This window comes from Stegostoma tigrinum, chromosome 2 (assembly GCF_030684315.1).
Source record: "Stegostoma tigrinum isolate sSteTig4 chromosome 2, sSteTig4.hap1, whole genome shotgun sequence".
Classification (NCBI taxonomy): Eukaryota; Metazoa; Chordata; class Chondrichthyes; order Orectolobiformes; family Stegostomatidae; genus Stegostoma; species Stegostoma tigrinum.
Genome location: NC_081355.1, coordinates 149,949,672 through 149,970,080, shown reverse-complemented (window position 1 = coordinate 149,970,080; position 20,409 = coordinate 149,949,672). Strand labels below are relative to the sequence as shown.

The window sequence follows — 20,409 nt, the reverse complement described above, 5'->3', positions numbered from 1 at the left end:
TGCTGGAAGACTGGAGGGTGGCTAATGTGATGCCATTTTTTAAGAAAGATGGTAAGGAAAATCCAGGAACTAAGGACCGGTAAGCCTGACATCAGTGGTGGATAAGTTATTGGAGAGGGTCCTGAGGGACAGGATTTGTAAAGGCAAGGACTGATTAGGAATAGTCGACATGGTTTTGTGCGTGGGAAGTTGTGTCTTCTAAATTGATTGACTTTTTTGAAGAGGTGCCAAAGCGGTTTAGCTAAAAGCAATTTTACAAAGGCATTCAACAAGGTTCTGCATGGTAGACTGTTTAGCAAGATTAGATCATATGAAATCCAGGGAAAGCTAACCAGTTGGATACAAAGATAATAAAATGTGAGGCTGGATGAACACAGCAGGCCAAGCAGCATCTCAGGAGCACAAAAGCTGACGTTTCAGGCCTAGACCCTTCATCAGAGGAAGGGTCTAGGCCCGAAACGTCAGCTTTTGTGCTCCTGAGATGCTGCTTGGCCTGCTGTGTTCATCCAGCCTCACATTTTATTATCTTGGAATTCTCCAGCATCTGCAGTTCCCATTATCTCAGTTGGATACAAAATTGGCTAGTAGGTCAGAGAGAGAGGGTGTTGGTAGAGGGTTGATTTTTAAACTGGTGGTCTGTGACCAGCAGCGTGCTGCAGTGATTGGTACTGGGTTCACTGCTCTTTGCCATTTATATAAATGATTTGGATGTGAATATAGAAAGTATGGTTAGTAAGTTTGACACTAAAATCAGGGATGAAGTGAATTGGTGGACAATGAAGAAAATTATGTCAAAGTATAATGGGACCTAGATCAGATTGGCCAATGGATTGAGCAGTAGTAGATGGAATTTAATTTAGATAAATGTGAGGTGTTGCATTTTGGCAAGGCAAACCAGGCAGGGCTTATACAGTTAATAGTAAGGCCTTGGAGTGAAAGTGCATAGTTCCTTGAAAGTGGAGTCGCAGGTAGATGGATGAAGATGATGTTTGGCACATTTCCCTTCATTGGTCAATCCAAATCTAGAGGGTTTAAGGTGAGAGGGGAAAGATTTAAAAGAGACCTTTGGGGCAGCTGTTTCATGCAGAAGGTGTCCGTGTTTGGAATGAGCTGCCAAAGTAGATGGTGGAGGCAAGTGCAATTAGAGCATTTAATGAGTATCTAGATATGAATAAGAAGGGTTTAAAGGGATATGGGCCAAATGCTGGAAATGGGACCAGATTAGTTGAGGATATCTGGTCAGGTTGTACGAGTTAGAGGGAAGGGTCTGTGAAGCTCTATGCCTCTAAATAAATGTGATGTTCCATTTTTAAAGATATGTTTTGAAAAATAGTGTTCACTACAAACTATTTGAATGAACTTTATTGCAAAGTTTAAATTGCTGTGACGTTAAAAACATAGAAACATAGAAAATAGAAATGGGAGTGGGCCGTTCAGCCCTTTGAGCCTGCTCCATCATTCAGAATGATCATGGCTGATCATCCAATTCAGAGTGAAGTGTCCCCACAACGAACGGATCAGATCTGAGCTCTGAAGTCCTGCTACATCCATTTGGAAGTGATGGTGGTTAAGTGGTTAAACAACTCATTGGAGGAGGAGGCTCCACAAATATCCACATCCTGAATGGTGGAAGAGCTCAGCATATCAGTGCAAAAGATAAAGTTTTGCAGCAATCTTCAACCAGAAATGCTGAGTTGATTGATTCATCCCCAGCATCACAGATACCAGTCTTCAGCCAATTCTGTTCACTCCGTATGATATCAAGACATCAGTCTACTCTTGATCATAAAGTGATGGATGGTGTCAACTACAGTATTATCAAGCAGCACTTGCTCAGTGATAACCACTCCAACTTCTACAGCTGCACTATTGAAAGCATACTGCCCAGGTGCATAACGTTCTGGTATGGCAACTGCTCTGCCCAGGATCGTAAGGATCTACAGAATGTTGTGTGCACAGCCCAGACCATCACGGAAGCCAATCTTTCATCAATGAAATCTATTTACTTGGTTTGGCAGAAGGTACAGAAGCCTGAACATACGCACAAGCAGATTCAGGAACAGCTTCTTTTCGGCCGTTATCAGACTGTTGAATGGACTTGAGCCTCAAATAATATCACCTGTACTCCTCTAAGTCTCCTTGATCTATACATTCTTTGCTTGCTGTGATCTGTCTGTACTACTCCTAAACAAAGCTTTTCACTTATTTTATTGTCATGTGTCGCGAAATACAATCAATCAATCAATAACCTGTTCAGTGATGCCTAATTCAGGTTCCGCCAGAGCCACTCAGCTCCTGACCTCATTACAGCCTTGGTTCAAACATTGACAAAAGAGCTGAATTCCAGAGGCGTGGTGAGAGTGACAACCCTTGACATTAAGGCCACATTTGACCGAGTGTGGCATCCAGTAGCCCTTGCAAAACTGGAATCGATGGGAATTAGGGAGCAAACTCTATACTCTTTGGAGTCATAGCTGGTAAACAGGAAGATAATTGTACTTGTTGGAGTTCAGTCATCGAGCTCTAGGACATCTCTGTAGGAGATCCTCATGGTAGATGATCACCCCAACCATCTTCAGCTGCTTCATCAATGACCTTCCCGCCATCATAAAGTCAGAAGTGGGGATGTTTGCCGATGATTGCACAATATTCAGCACCATTCATGATTCTTTAGAAACTGAAGCTGTCCATGTTCAAATGCAACAAGATCTGGACAAGATCTAAACTTGGGCTGATGAGTGGCAAGTAACATTCACACTACACAAATGTCAGGTAATGTCCTTCTCCGTTAAGAGACAGTCTCACCATTGCCCCTTAATATTCAATGGTGTTATTATCAATGAACCCCTCACTATCCACATTCTTGGGGTTATCGTTGACCAGAAATTGAACTGGACTTGCCATATAAATTCCTTATTTGGAAGAGAAGGTCAGAAGCAAGGAGTATTGTAATGAATAACTCATCTCCTGACTCCCCAGAGCCTGTCCATTATCTGTAAGGCAAAAGTCAGGAGTGTGATGGAAATCACCCTATTTGCCTGGACAAGTGTACATCAGGTGCACAGTTTTGAGGGTGGCATGTTGGCTCAGTGGTTAGCACTGCTTCTCACAGCGCCAGGGAACCGGGTTTGATTCCACCCTCAGGTGATAGTCTGTGTGGAGTTTGCACATTCTCCCCCTGTCTGCATAGGTTTCTTCCAGGTGCTCTGGTTTCTTCCAACAGTCCAAAGATTTGCAGGCTAGGTAGATTGGCTATGCTAAATTGCCTGTAGTTTTCAGTCTTGATTAAGTGGTTTATGGGGGGATGGGTCTGGGTGGGATGCTCTGAGGGTCGGTGTGGATTTGTTGGGCTGAAGGGCCTGTTTCCGCACTGTAGGCATTCTGTGATGATAAGTACAGCTCCAAAACACTGAAGAAACTTTACACATTCCAGGACAAAGCAACACACTTTATTGGTACTACATTCATGAGCATTCACTTCTTCCTCCACTGACACTCGGTAGCTGCAGTTTTGCATGTCTACAAGATGCATTAAAGAAACTCTTAGACGCACTTTCCAAACTCATGACCACTTCCATCTACAAAGACAAGAGCAGCAGATACATGGGAACACTATGATTTGCAAGTTCCCCCTCAAGGTATTCACTATCCTGATTTGGAAATATATTGCTGTTCTTTCGCAATTGTTAGGTCAAGGTCTTGGAAACTCCTCCTAAGGGTATTGTGGGTCTATCATGGACTGTAGCAGTTCAAGGAGGTAGCTCACCACCACCTTCTCAAGGGGCAATAAATGCTAGCCAGTTAGTGAGGCCCATGTCACATGAGTGAAAAGGTTTAAAGAAAGGTACGCTGTATTCACTTCCTTCTCATACTTTGATCTCTTTAGCCCGAAAAACTATTTCTCCTTCTTGAAAACATTCAACGTTTTGGCCTCAAACGTCTTCTGTGGCAGAAAATTCCACAGGCTCACCACTGAATAAAGACACTTCTCCTTATGTCAGTCCTAAATGGCCAAACTGTAACTGTCGACTGTGAGCCCTGATTCTGGACTCCTCAATCATTGGGAACATTCTTCCTACATTTTCCTTTGGTAGGGGATGCAATGGCCGAGAGGTATTATCACTACTGTTAATTCAGAGACCCAGGTAATGACCTGGTGACATGGGGTTCAAATCCCACCACAGCAGTTGGTGGAATAAATATCTGGAATTAAGAGTCTAATGATAGCCCTGAATCTGTTGCTGATTATCAAAAGAAATCCGTCTAGTTCACTATTGTCCTTTTGGGAGGGAATCTGCCATCCTTGCCTGGTCTGGCTTATGTATGACTCCTGACCCCCAGTAATGTGGTTGACTCTTAACTGTCTTCTGGGCAATTAAGGATAGTCGGTAACGCCAATCATCTCTGTATATGAATAAAGAAAAAAAAAGATAGAATTTTATAGGTTTCTGAGATCTCCCTTGTTCTTCTAAACTCTGTATATAAAAGTGAAGTGGATGTGAATGAGGGTAGTGTACTGACATGGATAGAAAACTGGCTGGTGGACAGGAAACAAAGGGTGGGATAAAAATGGGGTATTTTCTACGTGGTTGCTAGCAACTAGTGGAGTACAGCAGAAATCAGTGCCTATACCTCAGCTAATCACAATATATATTAATGAATTAGATGCAGGAACTAAATGTAATACCTCCAAGTTTGCAGTTGACACAACGCTGAATGGATAAGCATTGGATAACCATATGGACGTACATGGAATAGTGTAGGTTAGATGGGCTTCAGATCGGTATGACAGGTCGGCACAACATCGAGGTCTGAAGGGCCTGTACTGTGCTGTAATGTTCTATGTTCTATGTTAGAGCAGGTTCGAAGGGCTGAATTGATTATTCTGCCGAGTTATCATTTTCTAAAGATTTTAAGTGGATAAGTTGCACTTTAGCATTTCAGTCAAGTGAAATGAAGCAGTGAATACTTGAACTAGGATTGTTTTTGACTAGTTGTTAAAAATTTATATATTTTGCACCTCTTAGCGCTTCACGGGAAATCAAGTTGCAAAGGTTAACAAAAAGAACCCTGAAGATTACAAGAGAACTGAGGTAAATGTGAGAAACTTGTTGCAAGGCAGAAAAACTTCCAGCTTGACAGTAGTTTATGACCACTGAATACAGTGTTTCCATGGTCTGATGGCTCTATAATATAGTGCCCATGCATTGAGACCCAAGTTGGTTTGGATTTCAACCAGTTAAGATGCGCGGATATCTGTATCAGTGGTAAATTAAAACAACTGGAAGTGCTGGCACGTCAAGAAACTGACAGGAACTCATCAATTTCTACTTTTGACTTGTGTGCACACTACAGTGTTTTAGAAACTATTGTACATCAGGCAGGCCTGCCTTTTAAATATGTTAAACACTTATCATCAATGGCTGCTGTTTTAATTCAAAATTCCAACTAACTCTGGTCTTTGGAACTCAACCAAAAACAAAACGAGAAGACAACGGGAATTAACAGAATTGACAATTTGACGGGCAAGAAAGGCTTTAAATGCTGCAGTATTAGGGATAGTATTGGTATTTTATTCAAGACGCACTTGCAGCCCAAGGGGTAAATTGCAGTTTCACTTGCGTAAGCAAATTACATACAGACTAAGTAATCAGGTTAAAAACATGCAACATATGACAATATATAGCAGGTCTTCCTACAGCACATGGATTATAGCGTTCAAGTGGACACCTTACCACCTTCTCAAGGGCAAGTGGGGATGGGCAATAAATGGTTTAGTCAGCACTGCCTTCATCCCATGATTGAATTTTAAAAAAACGTATTGTCATAGACCAGTTACAGCAGGAGACCATTTGGCATTGTGTTCTCTGCAAGTATGACTCGGAGAATTCTGCTCCCTGCTTTTGCTTTGTAATCTATAAATCCATTCTTTTCAGGGATTTAACTAGTTCCCTATTGAAAACCTTGATTGAATCTGCTTCTGCCACTCTGTCAGGTAGTATATTCTAAATCCTAACCGTTTGCTGTGTGGATGGTTTTTCCTTATCTCACCTTTGATTCTTCTGCTGTTCACCTTAATTTGGTGTTCTCTGGTTCTCATTCCTTTTGCCGAAGCAAAGTGATTCTCTCCTATCTATTTTGCTTGAAACCCTGATATCGAACATTTCAATCAAATCTATTGTCATTTTTCCTCGGTGCAAACAATCCAGCTCCTCAAATCCGTCCATGTAAAGAAGTCCCCCATCTCTACAACAAATTTAGTGAAATTAATCTTTATCTTTCTTTGCATCTTTCCTAAAGGGCATTGTCCTGAATTGGATGCAATACAATGAGGCTAAATTAGTGTTTTTCATAGGCTCGTTTTAACTTCCTTGCTTTTGCACTGTATCCTCCTTTTGGAATTGAGTTTTTGGTAAGGCTTTATTTGAAAACCTATCTTGAAGTCAAAATAACATTTGCTTCTTGCTAAAACTTAAAATGAGAAGCTTGAAGCCCAAGTTATGATATACATTATGGATATTATGTCCTATTGCAATCACTTATTTTCAAGTAAATAAGCAACCTCTTCGACCAACAGCCACAGTTTGTATTTATATTTGCTACTAATGTGATGAAAAGTTTAAGCCAGAGAAAAATGTTGGAACAGATGACCAAAAGCCTGATTAAAGAGGAAAGTATTGAAACATGTTTTAGATCGAGATACCTTCCCAGCACAGTTAAGGGTAATAGTCCTCCAGGTTCCAGGGCTAAACAGTGGCATTGCACTTAAGAGGACCCCACAACCTTTACTACAACTAAGTAACTGAAGTTATCCTTTCACCAATATGTGTTCCCAGTCAATGGTATTTTGGACAAATCTGACCCCAGAATGAAACCTGGCTTGATGCTGGATGAACACAGCAGGCCAGGCAGCATCAGAGGAGCAGGAAAGTTGATGTCTTGGGTTGAGACCCTTCAGAAATTTTCTGAAGAAGGGTCTCGATCCGAAATGTCAACTTGCCTGCTCCTCTGATGCTGCCTGGCCTGCAGTGTTCATCCAGCTTCACACCGTGTTATCGCAGATTCTGCAGCAATGGCAGTTCCTACTATCTTTTTGATATGTTATAGGTTTAATTTTTGAAGTTGCTTGCCGTGGTAGTTAGTTATTGAACAAATTCATACAAAGCTGTTAATGTTCTTTGACATAAGAATCCAAGTTTATTACACAAAAAAGAGACCTTGAAAGTAGAGTCCTGAGTAGATGGTGAGGAAGGCATTTGGTATGCTCGCCTTTGTTAGGCAATGCGCGTTGAGTTTAGGAGTTGGGAGGTCATGTTGAGGCAGTACAGGACATTGGTTAGACAACAATTGGAATACCGTGTGCAGTGCTGGCCTCCTTGCTATAGGAAGGATGTTGTGAAACTTGTAAGGGTTCAGAAAAGATTTACAAGGATGTTGCCAGGGATGGAGGGTTTGAGCAATGGGGAGAGGCTGAATAGACTGGGGCTATTTTCCCTGTGAGTGTTGGAGGCTGAAGGGTGACATTATAGAACTTTATAAAGCCCTGAGGGGCATTACTGAGGTAAACAAATAAGGTCTTTTCCCTGGGGTGGGGGAGTCCAAAGCTAGACAGCATAGGTTTAAAGTGAGAGGGGAAAGATTTAAAAGGGGCCTTAGGGGCAACTTTTCCACACGGAGGGTAGTGTGTGTGTATGGAACGAGCTTCCAGAGGAAGTGGTGGAGGCTGGTACAATTACAACATTTAACAGGCATCTGGATGGGTTTATGAATAGGAAGGGTTTAGATGGCTGTGGGCCAAATGCTGGCAAATGTGACTAGATTTATCTGGGATATTTGGCCGGCACCGATGAGGTGGACTGAAGGGTCTGTTTCCATGCTGTACAGGTCTATGACTCTAAAAGAAAAAAATCAAAGCATATAATATTTTTTTAAAATGTTAAAATAAAGAGTAAACAATGTTTCAAACTGTTTTCCAGTAATATAGTCTACAGATACTCAATCCCATAGAACTATCACTCCTATCTCAACTCTTTAATTTCTTGTTTAACTGACCCTTTCCAGTTCTCCTCCTTGGACTGCTGACTCCTCTTCTAACTCCGCTGGTCTGAACCGCTTCAGTTCTACCAACTTGAAAACTTCTACAAAAACTCTCATAGCTTGGTGACTTCAGAAACTAACAATATTCTGCTGGTGAGACTGTTCTCCTGAATTGAAATCCTAACAAAAGTAAATTAAACTAGTGGCCCTTGGTCTGTTTTTCCTGTATATCAAATTTCAGAAGTGTAACTATTTGATCATTTAGAATCATGCATATCCTGCTTGGCACTTAACTGAATCAATTGCTTTAATGACGGGTCACTGTCCCAAAATACTTTTTGATCTCTTTAAAAGAAGCTACCTTCAAAGAACTGAAATCAAAATCCCTGCGGTGCTGTTTTTAACATCCATATCCCTAAATGAAAACAGGCATATTGTAAAATATTTAATCATTTCTTTAAAAAATTAAATTTAAAAAAGCAGAAAAATCTTAACATAGGAGTGGCGTTGTTGCATCTATACAAATCATTGGTAGACCAATGTTGTGTGTTGTGTGCAGTTTTGGCCCCTTTAGTTGAGGAAGGATTGGAAGCAGTTCAGAGGAGGTTCACTAGGTTAGGAGAAATGAAGTGGTTTATTTCCTAAAGTTTAGGAGAATGAGAGGAGATCTAATTGAGGTATATTAGATGTTACAGGGGATTAACAAAGTTGATGTAGAAAGGAAATTTCCCCTTGTGGAGCAATCTAGAATGAGAAGTCTTAGTTTTAGGTTCAGGGAAGGCACATTTAAAAGGAGGAATTACTTCTCTCAAAAGGTCGTGTATCCGTGGAATTCAGTACCCCAGATTGCAATTGATGCTGGATCATTGGTTAAAGTTAAGGAGGAGATAGATGTATTTTCAATTAGTAGTGGATTAACAGGTTATGGGAAGGGGTCAGAAAAGTGGAGTTGTATTAAATCGCTGAAGGCACTGGAAAGCCTACTGTTGCTCCTAGTTATTATGTAGACAGTGAATCAGTTGAAAATCTAAACAACTATTTAAAAACCCTTAATTATAACAGGATGTTATAGACCAAGCTAAGTTGTTTCATGTTGTCTGGCAGAGGTCTTTGCCAGAAGTCACATGACAGAGTTATAGTCTAACAGGTTTATTTGAAATCACAAGCTTTTGGAACGTAGCCCCTTTGTCAGGCAAAGCACTTCATCTGATGAAGGGGCTATGCTTTGAAAGCTTGTGATTTCAAACAAACCTGTTGGACCATAACCTGGTGGTGACTCTTCTGATTTTATCCATCTCAGTCCAACAACAGCACCTCCACACCAGAAATCTTTGTATGCTTATCACCAACTTTTTGTTTGGAAGAAGTTCTACAATCTATCAGGCAAATATCTTCATACAGTGCAGCTAAATGGGCACAATTATGTACAAATCTTGGAGGATTGCTTTATTCTGCGTTATAGATATTGATTTCTGGGAAATGTTTAAAAAATGAGTAAAAAAGCTCATTGTGGACTGAGCAATCTTACCATTAATATCTACAAATTGAAGATAATATTATTGAAAGTAGTTATTATTTTTGTTCAGCACAGAAAGCTGACCCTTACTCATGTCTGTTCATTGCATTGTTCATTTTATTCTCTTATTTCTAATCTACCTGTGCTCCCTTGATTGATTGTGAGCCGAGTAGATGATGCTAACAAACTGATTTTTGTATTTTAATAGTGCATAAGCACTAACATATCTTACTTTCTCTGGCTGTAGAGAATCTCTCTCGTTAGTAGTTTTGTTGCTTCCCTATTTCTTGGAGACTATGCTGCAATTGATTATAGTGATGGTAAGTTTACTTTATTACTAATGTGTTATTTCCTCTTATTTATTGCTTGTGGCCTCTCTGTTCAGTAGCGAACAGTTAGGTGATCACACCTAAACAGGTTTAAAACAGGATAAGATCATTTGGATCAGTGAGCATGTCTCCTTTTGATTGGAATTAGCCTATCCTTTATTGCTCATTTAATAATTTACATTTTTAATGCTGGCCCAAGCTATATCATCAATAGGTCAAGAGTTGCATATAATAGAGATGCTGTATTATTCCATAGGGAATTTTCAAGGAATATTACTGGCAATTTGAAATGATCTGGATTTCCTGATAATTTGACTCTTAACCCCTGAATTCTAAACACAGTTTAATTAGGCTTTAGACTTTAACTTGTGCCAGTGGTATGGAGATGATGGGGGTTCTGGCTTCTAGTTGGAGACTCAGTGAGAGGCCTATGGTGCTTTTCTCAGAATTATGTGCTACTCAACCACTTGACTGGCTAGAAGTGGGTTTTTCCTGGCATCGAGCACCACAGGGCTGAAGACACAAACGGTGATCAATCATTGCTTTTTGTTGAGTAATAAATGTTAGTTAGGAAACTGGGGGAACTTCTCTTGCTTCTTCAAAGAGTAGTGTAGCACTTGTTAAGATCCAAAGGAAGGTGAAATCAGAGTCTCAGTTTAACGTCTGATTCAGATGATATCCGTAAAAATCTGGCACTCTTTCTGTATTTCACTACAGTGTCAATATAGATTGTGTGCTGAACTCTTTGGAGTAAGGCTTGTGATCTTCCCTCACTTATAAGGCCAGGAGTGTGGAGTTTGCTGCTGATTCATCAGTGAACAGTTAGATTCCTCTGATAATGAAATTAAAACAACTACTTAGATGTAGACTCATCAGGTAATGTGCGACAAGAAAGGTTTGTGAGGTTGCTTCCTAAGATGAAAACTTTTCCTGTGCTGTGAAGTTGAATAAATTGGACCTCTAATTTCTGAAGTTTAAAAGAATGAGAGGCACTGTCAGCAAAACATGTAAAAATCTGTGCGATAACAAGGTGTAGAGATGGATGAACACAGCAGGTCAACCAGCATCAGAGGAGCAAGTAGGCTGATGTTTCAGGCCTACATCCTTCTTCAGAAATGGGGGAGGGGAAGGAGGTTCTGAAATAAATGGGGAGAGAGGGGGAGGCGGATAGAAGATGGATAGAGGAGACAGACCGGTCAGAGAGGCAAGGATGGAGCCAGTAACGGTGAGTGTAGGTGGGGAGGTAGGGAGGAGATAGGTCTGTCCAGGGAGGATGGACAGGTCAAGGGGGCAAGATGAGGTTAGTAGGTAGGAGATGAGGGTGGGGCTTGAAGTGAGAGGCGGGGATAGGTGGGACGAAGGACGGGTTAGGGAGGAGGGGACGAGCTAGGCTGGTTTTGGGATGCAATAGGGGTCGGGGAGATTTTGAAGCTTGGGACTTGCCACATCAAGCAGATGTTCACCTGCACATCTGCTAATGTGGTATACTGTATCCGCTGTTCCCATTTGTGGCCTCCTCTACATTGGGGAAACCAAGCAGAGGCTTGGGGACTGCTTTGCAGAACACCTACGCTTGGTTCGCACTAAATAACTGCACCTCCCAATCACGAACTATTTGAATGCCTCCTCCCATTCTGCAGATGACATGTCCATCCTGGGCCTCCTACAGTGCCACAACAATGTTACCCAAAGATTACAGGAACGGCAACTCACATTCCACTTGGGAACCCTGAAGCCCAATGGTATCAATGTGGACTTCACAAACTTCAAAATCTCCCCGCCTCCTACCTCATCCCAAAACCAGCCCAGCTCATCCCCTTCCTCTCACCTGTCCCCTCCTCTCACCTCAAGCCCCACCCCCATCTCCTACCTACTAACCTCATCCTGCCCCCTTGACCTGTCCATCCTCCCTGGACTGAACAATCTTCTCCCTACGTCCCCACCCACACTCACCTTTACTGGCTCCCTCCCTGCCTGTCTGACTGGTCTGTCTCCTCTCCACCTATCTTCTCATCTATACATCTTCTATCTGCCTCCCCTCTATTCCTATTTATTTCAGAACCCCCTTCCTCTCCCCCATTTCTGAAGAAGAGTCTAAGCCCGAAATGTCAGCCGTCTTGCTCCTCTGATGCTGGTTGGCCTGCTGTGTTCATCCAACTCTACGCCTTGTTATCTCAGATTCTCCAGCATCTGCAGTTCCTTTTATCTCTAAAAATCTGTGAGGTCTTGATACTGTCAGAGGCTCTTTCAGAAGGCTTGTGAGCCTAGGGGTTGGTGTCATCGTCTAAGCATTCAATGGTTGGCAATTTAAGACTAAGAAATTCTCCATCCATATACTCTGGGGGGATAATCTGTCACTGATCATGTTTAGTGCTAAGAGGATCAGAGTTTTGGACTCCAAATGAGTTATACAATGTGAAGATAGAGCAGGAAAGTGTATTGAAGATCAGGTTTTTCAATGGGAATGCAGAGTTGATTGGCCATATGGACTACATTTATTGTTCTTGGGCCCATTTCTCCGTAACTAACCTGAAATAATTATCACACTTTTGCTACATTCCTCTAGGTTCTGGTATGAATTTGATGGATATCCATGCACATGAGTGGTCACAGCAGTGCCTTGATGCGTGTGCACCCGGTCTGAAGGAGAAGCTTGGTGTTCCACTCCCATCACACACTATTCTGGTATGAAATTAACGAGAATCTTAATTCTTGTTCTACCTCAAAAACAATTGACTATTCTTGAGTTACTAGTGTAGGTGAACAGAAATAATGCCAACTCTTAGAAAACAGCTGGATGAAGAGGCTAAGTAGTTTAAGCTGCTGCTTTTTGGAAAAAAAATAGAATCTTTGACGTTATGAAAAGATTGATATTTCCAGTCATTGCAGAGATTACTGGAGTAAATTTAGAAGGTAAAAGTGAATAGATTAAATTAACACAGAAAACACGGTGTGAAGCTGGATGAGCACAGCAGGCCAAGCAGCATCAGAGGAGCAGGAAAGATTAAATTAACAATTCTGTTTTACAGTAAATATATTTCGTTAGAATATGATATCAGGGAAAACTACTGAAACGAATACTTGACTCAAATTCATGAAGGAAATAGATGCTTTTCTTGAGCAAGAGAGATTGATAGACCTGGCAAGACGGCTGACAGTGATCAGCTAAAAAGGGGAGGATTTATCATCCCAAATGATCCATTTTGTTTCTTGAAATTACATTCTACAAAATGTAATAAATCAATTTCACACAACCAATGAGTGTACACCCTGATGTTATAAAAGCACATAAAATGGTATATAAATGTAGTGTAATTTTCTTCGGGTATTGTTTTCTACTCTCCTCCCTGATTAAAAGAACATAAGAACTAGAAGCAGCAGTAGGTCATCTGGCCCCTTGAGCCTGCCCACCATTTAATAAGATCATGGCTGACCTTTTTGAGACTCTGCTCCACTTACCCGCCCACTCACCATACCCCTTAATTCCTTTACTGTTCAAAAATTTACCTAGCCTTGCCTTAAAAACATTCAACGAGGTAGCTTCAGCTACTTCATTGGGCAGGGAATTCCACAGATTCACAACCCTTTGGGTGAAGAAGTTCCTCCTGACCTCAGTCCTACATCTGCTTTCCCTTATTTTGAGGCGATGCCCTCTAGTCCTAGTTTCACCTGCTAGTGGAAACAACCTCCACCTTATCTATTCCCTTCATAATCTTATATGTTTCTATAAGATTTCCCCTCATTCTTCTGAATTCCGATGTGTATCGGCCCAGCCTACTCAGTCTCTCCTCATAATCCAATCCTCTCAATCGAGTGAATTTCCTCTGCACCCCGTCCAGTGCTAGTATACCTATCTCTTCTCACATAAGGAGACCAAAACTGCACACAGTACTCCAGGTGTGGCCCCACCAGGACCCTATACAGCTGCAGCAAAGCCTCCCTGTTTTTAAACTCCATCCCTCTAGCAATGGCAGACAAAATTCCGTTTGTCTTTTTAATTACCTGCTGCACCTGCAATCCTACTTGTAGCGATTCATACACAAAGACAGCCAAGTCCCTCTGCACAGCAATGTGCTGCAATTTTTTAGCATTTAAGACATAGTCCATTTTACTGTTATTCCTACCAAAATGAATGACCTCACTCTTAACACATTGTACTCCATCAGCCAGACCTTTGCCCATTCACTTAGACTGCTTATATCCCTCTGCAGACTTTCAGTGTCTTCTGCACACTTTATTCTACCACTCACCTTAGTGTCATCTGCAAATTGTGACACACCACACTTAGTCCCCAACTCCAAATCATCTACGTAAATTGTAAACAATTGCGGTCCCAACACTCATACCTGAGGCACACTACTAGACACTGAACGCCAATCAGAAAAACATCCATTTACCCCTACTCTTTGCTTTCTACTGGCCAACCAATCCTGTATCCATGCCAATACATTACCTGTAATGCCGTGCAACTTTATCTTATGTAGCAGCCTTTGGTGTGGCACCTTGTCAAATGCCTTCTGGAAATCCAGATGCACCACATCCACAGGTTCCCCGTTGTCCACCATGTAAGTAATGTCCTCAAAGAATTCCACCAAATTAGTTAAAACATGACCTACCATTCATGAACCCATGCTGATTCCCAATGGGACAATTTATATCCAGATGTCTTGCTATTTATTCCTTAATGATAACTTCGGTAGTAGGGAAAATGCTTGAATCTAAGCTAACTGGCCTACAGTTACCTTCCTTTTGTTTATTTCTTTTTTTAAACTAGAAGTTATACTTTTTAACTGCAACAAAAACTTGGAATTCTTTATTGACTTTCATGTAATAAAACCTGCTGACATGCTCTATAGGGAAATAAAACAAAGAACTGCGAATGCTGGAAATCACAACAAAAATAGAAATTGCTGGAGAAACTCAACAAGCCTGGCAGTATCTATGGAGAGAAAGCAGAATTAACATTTCAAGTCCAATGACCCTTCTTCAGAACCATTTTGGACTTGCTGAATTTCTCTGCAGAGTCATTGTGGAACATTAAGAGAAAGAGTGAGTTTTAATGTGGAAAGATGTTATTGGCTTTTGAAGGTACAGGTCAAAATAGGGAGGTGGTTAAAAGAGAATCCTAGAATCTAGAGACACAATCCTGGGTGTTCTTTCACTGACATTGGAACGAAAGGTAGAGGTGAAAAACTGTTTATTAGGAATAGAAATCTCTTAGCATTAGTGATGCAGAAATGTGGATGTGAGAATGAAATTAGGCATTTAGTAGTCATTAAGAGAAGGAAAGAAAGAACAAGCAGCAACAGTATTGATTGTGGAGAATATTACAGCAATGGAGTGAAGGGGATGTCCTGGAGGAGAAAGGGCAGAATGTATTTGGTTGGAATTAAAAAATAATAGACATCCCATGACGTTGCTTGCTAAGTTCTATCCACCATAAACTCGTCCAAGAAATCTAGCAGAATAGATTTGCGAAGAAATTATGGTGAAGTCCAAAAAATATAGAGAAAAGCCTTTTTTTTTTTTAGTTTTTCATTTTAAACACATCAGGATAAGGTGAAACCCTCACAAAATGTGTCTAAAAGTGTAGAATAAGGTGACTTTGTCACAGTGCCTTTTGATCTTTGTCGACACGTTCACGATGTTGTCAGGTGCAGAACGATAGAAAATCTTCCGATCAGATTCCATATTCAGTTGAATAACAGTTAAGAGTCCTGATATTTGAAACATTATTTGGGTTTTCAAATTATTTCGCTGAGAATCACTTCATCATTGCAGCAGTTTGAGTGGTATAGGTGTGTTAGGATTTTGGCAGATGAGCAGGCTTGCGTCACTTGTCAGAAATTGGCCATAGCAAGGTCTTAGACCGAACCAGGCAGTCTTCATAGGAAATAGCAGTGCATGGTGATTATTGACCTATCAGAAGAGTCTAGTAGTTTCATGGTGGGTAAAGTGAACACAATGGAAGGGAGATTTGTACGGTTGGTGATCATTGTACACAGATTGGTGGGAATGTCAGGAATTTAAATGCCTGACTCACTGATTCAATGCAACATGTAGAAGCGATACACATGGGCTTACAAAGTGATCAATTTTTTAAAGTAAGTTACTCCAAAATCTCTGGAATTGAGCCAACCTTAAAAATTGCCATGTTTAAAGACTGTCCTCTAGAGAACTTTTTGTCTTGTGATAAATCTTGCCCCAGTATCTGAGCAATAATACAGGGAACCTTCTACTTTCTACAGTCAGGCCTCTATTAACTTTTTTTTAGTTGTAGCTTCATGCACAAAGAATGTCAGTTTACTTTTACACTTCTAACAACCAGTTTGTTTTCTTTAGGGTTCAGTTTCTCCATACTATGTAAAACGCTTTGGATTCAGTTCTGAGTGTAAAGTTATTGCTTTTACAGGTGACAATCCAGGTAAGATTATCGGATAATAATGGCATTGAGGTAACATCACCGCACTAATAATCCAGAGGCTCAAGCTAATGTCTGGGGACTCTGGTTCATATCCCATTATGGCAATGGTTGGAATTTTAATTCAATTAATAAAATCTGGAATTGAAAGCTTGTTGCAGTAATGTTGGCCATAAAACTACAATCAAATCTTATAAAAATTCCTCTGGTTTAATAATGTCCTTTAGGAAGGAAATATGCTGCGCTAACCTGGTCTGGCCTACATGTGCCTCCAGATCCATGGTGATGTGGTTGACTCTCAACTATCTTTTGAAATGGTCATGGAAAACCACTTAAGTTCTAGTTCAACTGAGGATAATTATCAAATGCTGGCTGCACCATCAGGGCCCACTTACCATGAAAGAACAAAAATGGTAAAAATTATCAACTGCCATATAACTAGAGTCACAGAGACATACAGCATGGAAACAGACCCGTCACCTCAACTTGTTCATGCCGGCCAGTTTTCCTAAACTGAATTAGCCCCTATTGTCTGCATTTGGCATGTATCCCTGTAAACCTTTCCTATCCATGCATCTGAGATAATGGGAACTGCAGATGCTGGAGAATTCCAAGATTATAAAATGTGAGGCTGGATGAACACAGCAGGCCAAGCAGCATCTCAGGAGCACAAAAGCTGACATTTCGGGCCTAGACCCTTCATCAGAGAGGGGGATGGGGAGAGGGAACTGAAATAAATAGGGAGAGAGGGGGAGGCGGACCGAAGATGGAGAGTAAAGAAGACAGGTGGAGAGAGTATAGGTGGGGAGGTAGGGAGGGGATAGATCAGTCCAGGGAAGACGGACAGGTCAAGGAGGTGGGATGAGGTTAGTAGGTAGATGGGGGTGCGGCTTGGGGTGGGAGGAAGGGATGGGTGAGAGGAAGAACAGGTTAGGGAGGCAGAGACAGGCTGGACTGGTTTTGGGATGCAGTGGGTGGGGGGGGAAGAGCTGGGCTGGTTGTGTGGTGCAGTGGGGGGAGGGGATGAACTGGGCTGGTTTAGGGATGCAGTTGGGGAAGGGGAGATTTTGAAACTGGTAAGTCCACATTGATACCATTAGGCTGCAGGGTTCCCAGGCGGAATATGAATTGCTGTTCCTGCAACCTTCAGGTGGCATCATTGTGGCACTGCAGGAGGCAAAGAGGATCCCCCTCATTCTCACACAAAGAGGATCCCCCTAGTCCTCACACACCACCCTACCAACCTCCGGATACAACGCATCATCCTCCGACACTTCCGCCATTTACAATCCGACCCCACCACCCAAGACATTTTTCCATCCCCACCCCTGTCTGCTTTCCGGAGAGACCACTCTCTCCGTGACTCCCTTGTTCGCTCCACGCTGCCCTCCGACCCCACCACACCCGGCACCTTCCCCTGCAACCGCAGCAAATGCTACACTTGCCCCCACACCTCCTCCCTCACCCCTATCCCAGGCCCCCAAGATGACATTCCACATTAAGCAGAGGTTCACCTGCACATCTGCCAATGTGATATACTGCATCCACTGTACCCGGTGTGGCTTCCTCTACATTGGGGAAACCAAGCGGAGGCTTGGAGACCGCTTTGCAGAACACCTCCGCTCAGTTTGCAACAAACAACTGCACCTCCCAGTCGCAAACCATTTCCACTCCCCCTCCCATTCTTTTGATAACATGTCCATCATGGGCCTCCTGCAGTGCCACAATGATGCCACCCGAAGGTTGCAGGAACTGCAACTCATATTCCGCCTGGGAACCCTGCAGCCTAATGGTATCAATGTGGACTTCCCCAGTTTCAAAATCTCCCCTTCCCCAACTGCATCCCTAAACCAGCCCAGTTCATCCACTTCCCCCACTGCACCACACAACCAGCCCAGCTCTTCCCCCCCCACCCCACCACCCACTGCATCCCAAAACCAGTCCAACCTGTCTCTGCCTCCCTAACCTGTTCTTCCTCTCACCCATCCCTTCCTCCCACCCCAAGCCACATCCCCATCTACCTACTAACCTCATCCCACCTCCTTGACCTGTCCGTCTTCCCTGGACTGACCTATCCCCTCCCTATCTCCCCACCTATACTCTCTCAACCAATCTTCTTTACTCTCCATCTTCGGTCCGCCTCCCCCTCTCTCCCTATTTATTCCAGTTCCCTCTCCCCATCCCCCTCTCTGATGAAGGGTCTAGGCCCGAAACGTCAGCTTTTGTGCTCCTGAGATGCTGCTTGGCCTGCTGTGTTCATCCAGCCTCACGTTTTACTATCCATGCATCTGTCTGAATGTCTTTTAAATGTTGTTATTGTATTCGCCTCGACCACTTCCTGTGGTAGTTCGTTCTATGTATGTGTCATCATTTGTGTGAAAACGCTGCTCCTTAGGTCCCTTTAAAATTTTTCGCTCTTACCTTAAACCGATATCATCTTCATTTGTACACGCCACCCTAGAGAAAAGACCTTTGCTACTCACCTTATCTGTGCCCCTCATGCTTTTTAAAATCTCTGTAAGGTCACTCCACTGCCTCTGATGCTTCAGCGTAAAAAGTCCCAGCCTACCCAGCCTCTCCTTTTAACTCAAACCCTCCAACCTCAGTAACATCCTTGTAAGTCTTTTTTGCACCCTTTCTTCACCATCCGGTCTACCTGTGATATCATTCTCAAGGAGCTATGCACCTGCACCTGTCTCTGTTCGACAATACTCCCTAGGGCCCTACCATTAACCCTGTAAGTCCTCTCTTGATTTGTCTTACCAAAATGCAATACCTCGCATTTATCCTACTTAAGCTCTGTCTGCCGCTCCTCAGCCCATTCATCCAGTTGATCAAGATCCCTTTGTAATCTCAGGTAACCACCTTCAATGTTGACAATACCACCAATTTTGGTGTCAACCACAAATTTACTAACCATTTCTAATACCTCTTCCTTGTGAACCTCAATCCCACCTAGTCTAGATACAGGCTACTAGACTAGGTAGGATTGAGGTTCACAAGGAAGAGGTATTAGAAATCCTTCAGAGGGTGCAGATAGATCAGTCCCCTGGGCTGGATGGGATTTATCCTCGGATCCTCTGGGAAGCCACGGAGGAGATTGCCGAGCCTTTGGCATTGATCTTTAACTCGTCATTGTCTACATGAATAGTGTCAGACGATGGAGGATAACTCGTGGTTCCCCTGTTCAAGAAGAGGAGTAGAGACAACCCTGGTAATTATAGACCAGTGAGCCGTACCTCAGTTGTTGGTAAAGTGTTGGAAAAGGTTATAAGGGATAGGATTTATAATCATCTAGAAAAGAATAAATTGATTGGGGATAGTCAGCAGGGTTTTGTGAAGGGAAGGTCGTGCCTCACAAACCTTATTGAGTTCTTTGAAAAGGTGACCAAACAGGTGGATGAGAGTAAACCAGTTGATGTGGTGTATATGGAATTCAGCAAGGCATTCGATAAGTTCACCACAATAGGCTATTGTACAAAATGTGAAGGAATGGAATTGTGGGAGATATTAGCAGTTTGGATCAGAAATTGGCTTGCTGAATGAAGACAGAGGGTGGTAGTTGATGGGAAATGTTCATCCTGGAGATCAGTTACTAGTGGTGTATCGCAAGGGTCAGTGTTGGGTCCACTGCTGTTTGTCATTTTTATAAATGACCTGGATGAGGGTGTAGAAGGATCGGTTAGTAAATTTGCAGACGATACTAAGGTCGGTGGTGTTGTGGATAGTGACGAAGGATGCTGTAGGTTGCAGAGAGACATAGATAAGCTGCAGAGCTGGGCAGAGAGGTGGCAAATGGAGTTTAATGCAGACAAGTGTGAGGTGATGCACTTTGGTAGGAGTAACCGGAAGGCAAAGTACAGGGCTAATGGTAAGATTCTTGGTAGTGTAGATGAGCAGAGAGATCTCAGTGTCCATGTACACAGATCCTTGAAAGTTGCCACCCAGGTTGACAGGGCTGTTAAGAAGGCATACAGTGTTTTAGCTTTTATTAATAGAGGGATCGAGTTCTGGAACCAAGAGGTTATGGTGAAGCTGTACAAAACTCTGGTGCGGCTGCACTTGGAGTATTGCGTACAGTTCTGGTCACCGCATTATAAGAAGGA

The 20,409-nt window shown here is 42.4% G+C and overlaps 1 protein-coding gene across 6 annotated transcripts in view; it reads left to right on the top strand.

Annotated features, from left to right (window-relative positions):
• xylb (xylulokinase homolog (H. influenzae)) overlaps positions 1–20,409 on the top strand; it is a 280,173-nt gene that overhangs the window by 34,045 nt on the left and 225,719 nt on the right. For 5 of the 6 annotated variants that reach the window (XR_009442990.1, XM_059640100.1, XM_059640103.1 and 2 more), the window contains exons 7-10: positions 5,028–5,093; positions 9,801–9,873; positions 12,449–12,567; positions 16,225–16,306. Coding sequence is in view for 5 of the 6 variants with exons in the window: in XM_059640100.1 (XP_059496083.1) it covers positions 5,028–5,093; positions 9,801–9,873; positions 12,449–12,567; positions 16,225–16,306 (340 nt within the window). In the remaining variant the exon portion in view is untranslated. The remainder of the gene's footprint in view (positions 1–5,027; positions 5,094–9,800; positions 9,874–12,448; positions 12,568–16,224; positions 16,307–20,409) is intronic. The other variant, XM_059640104.1, reaches the window with a different exon arrangement.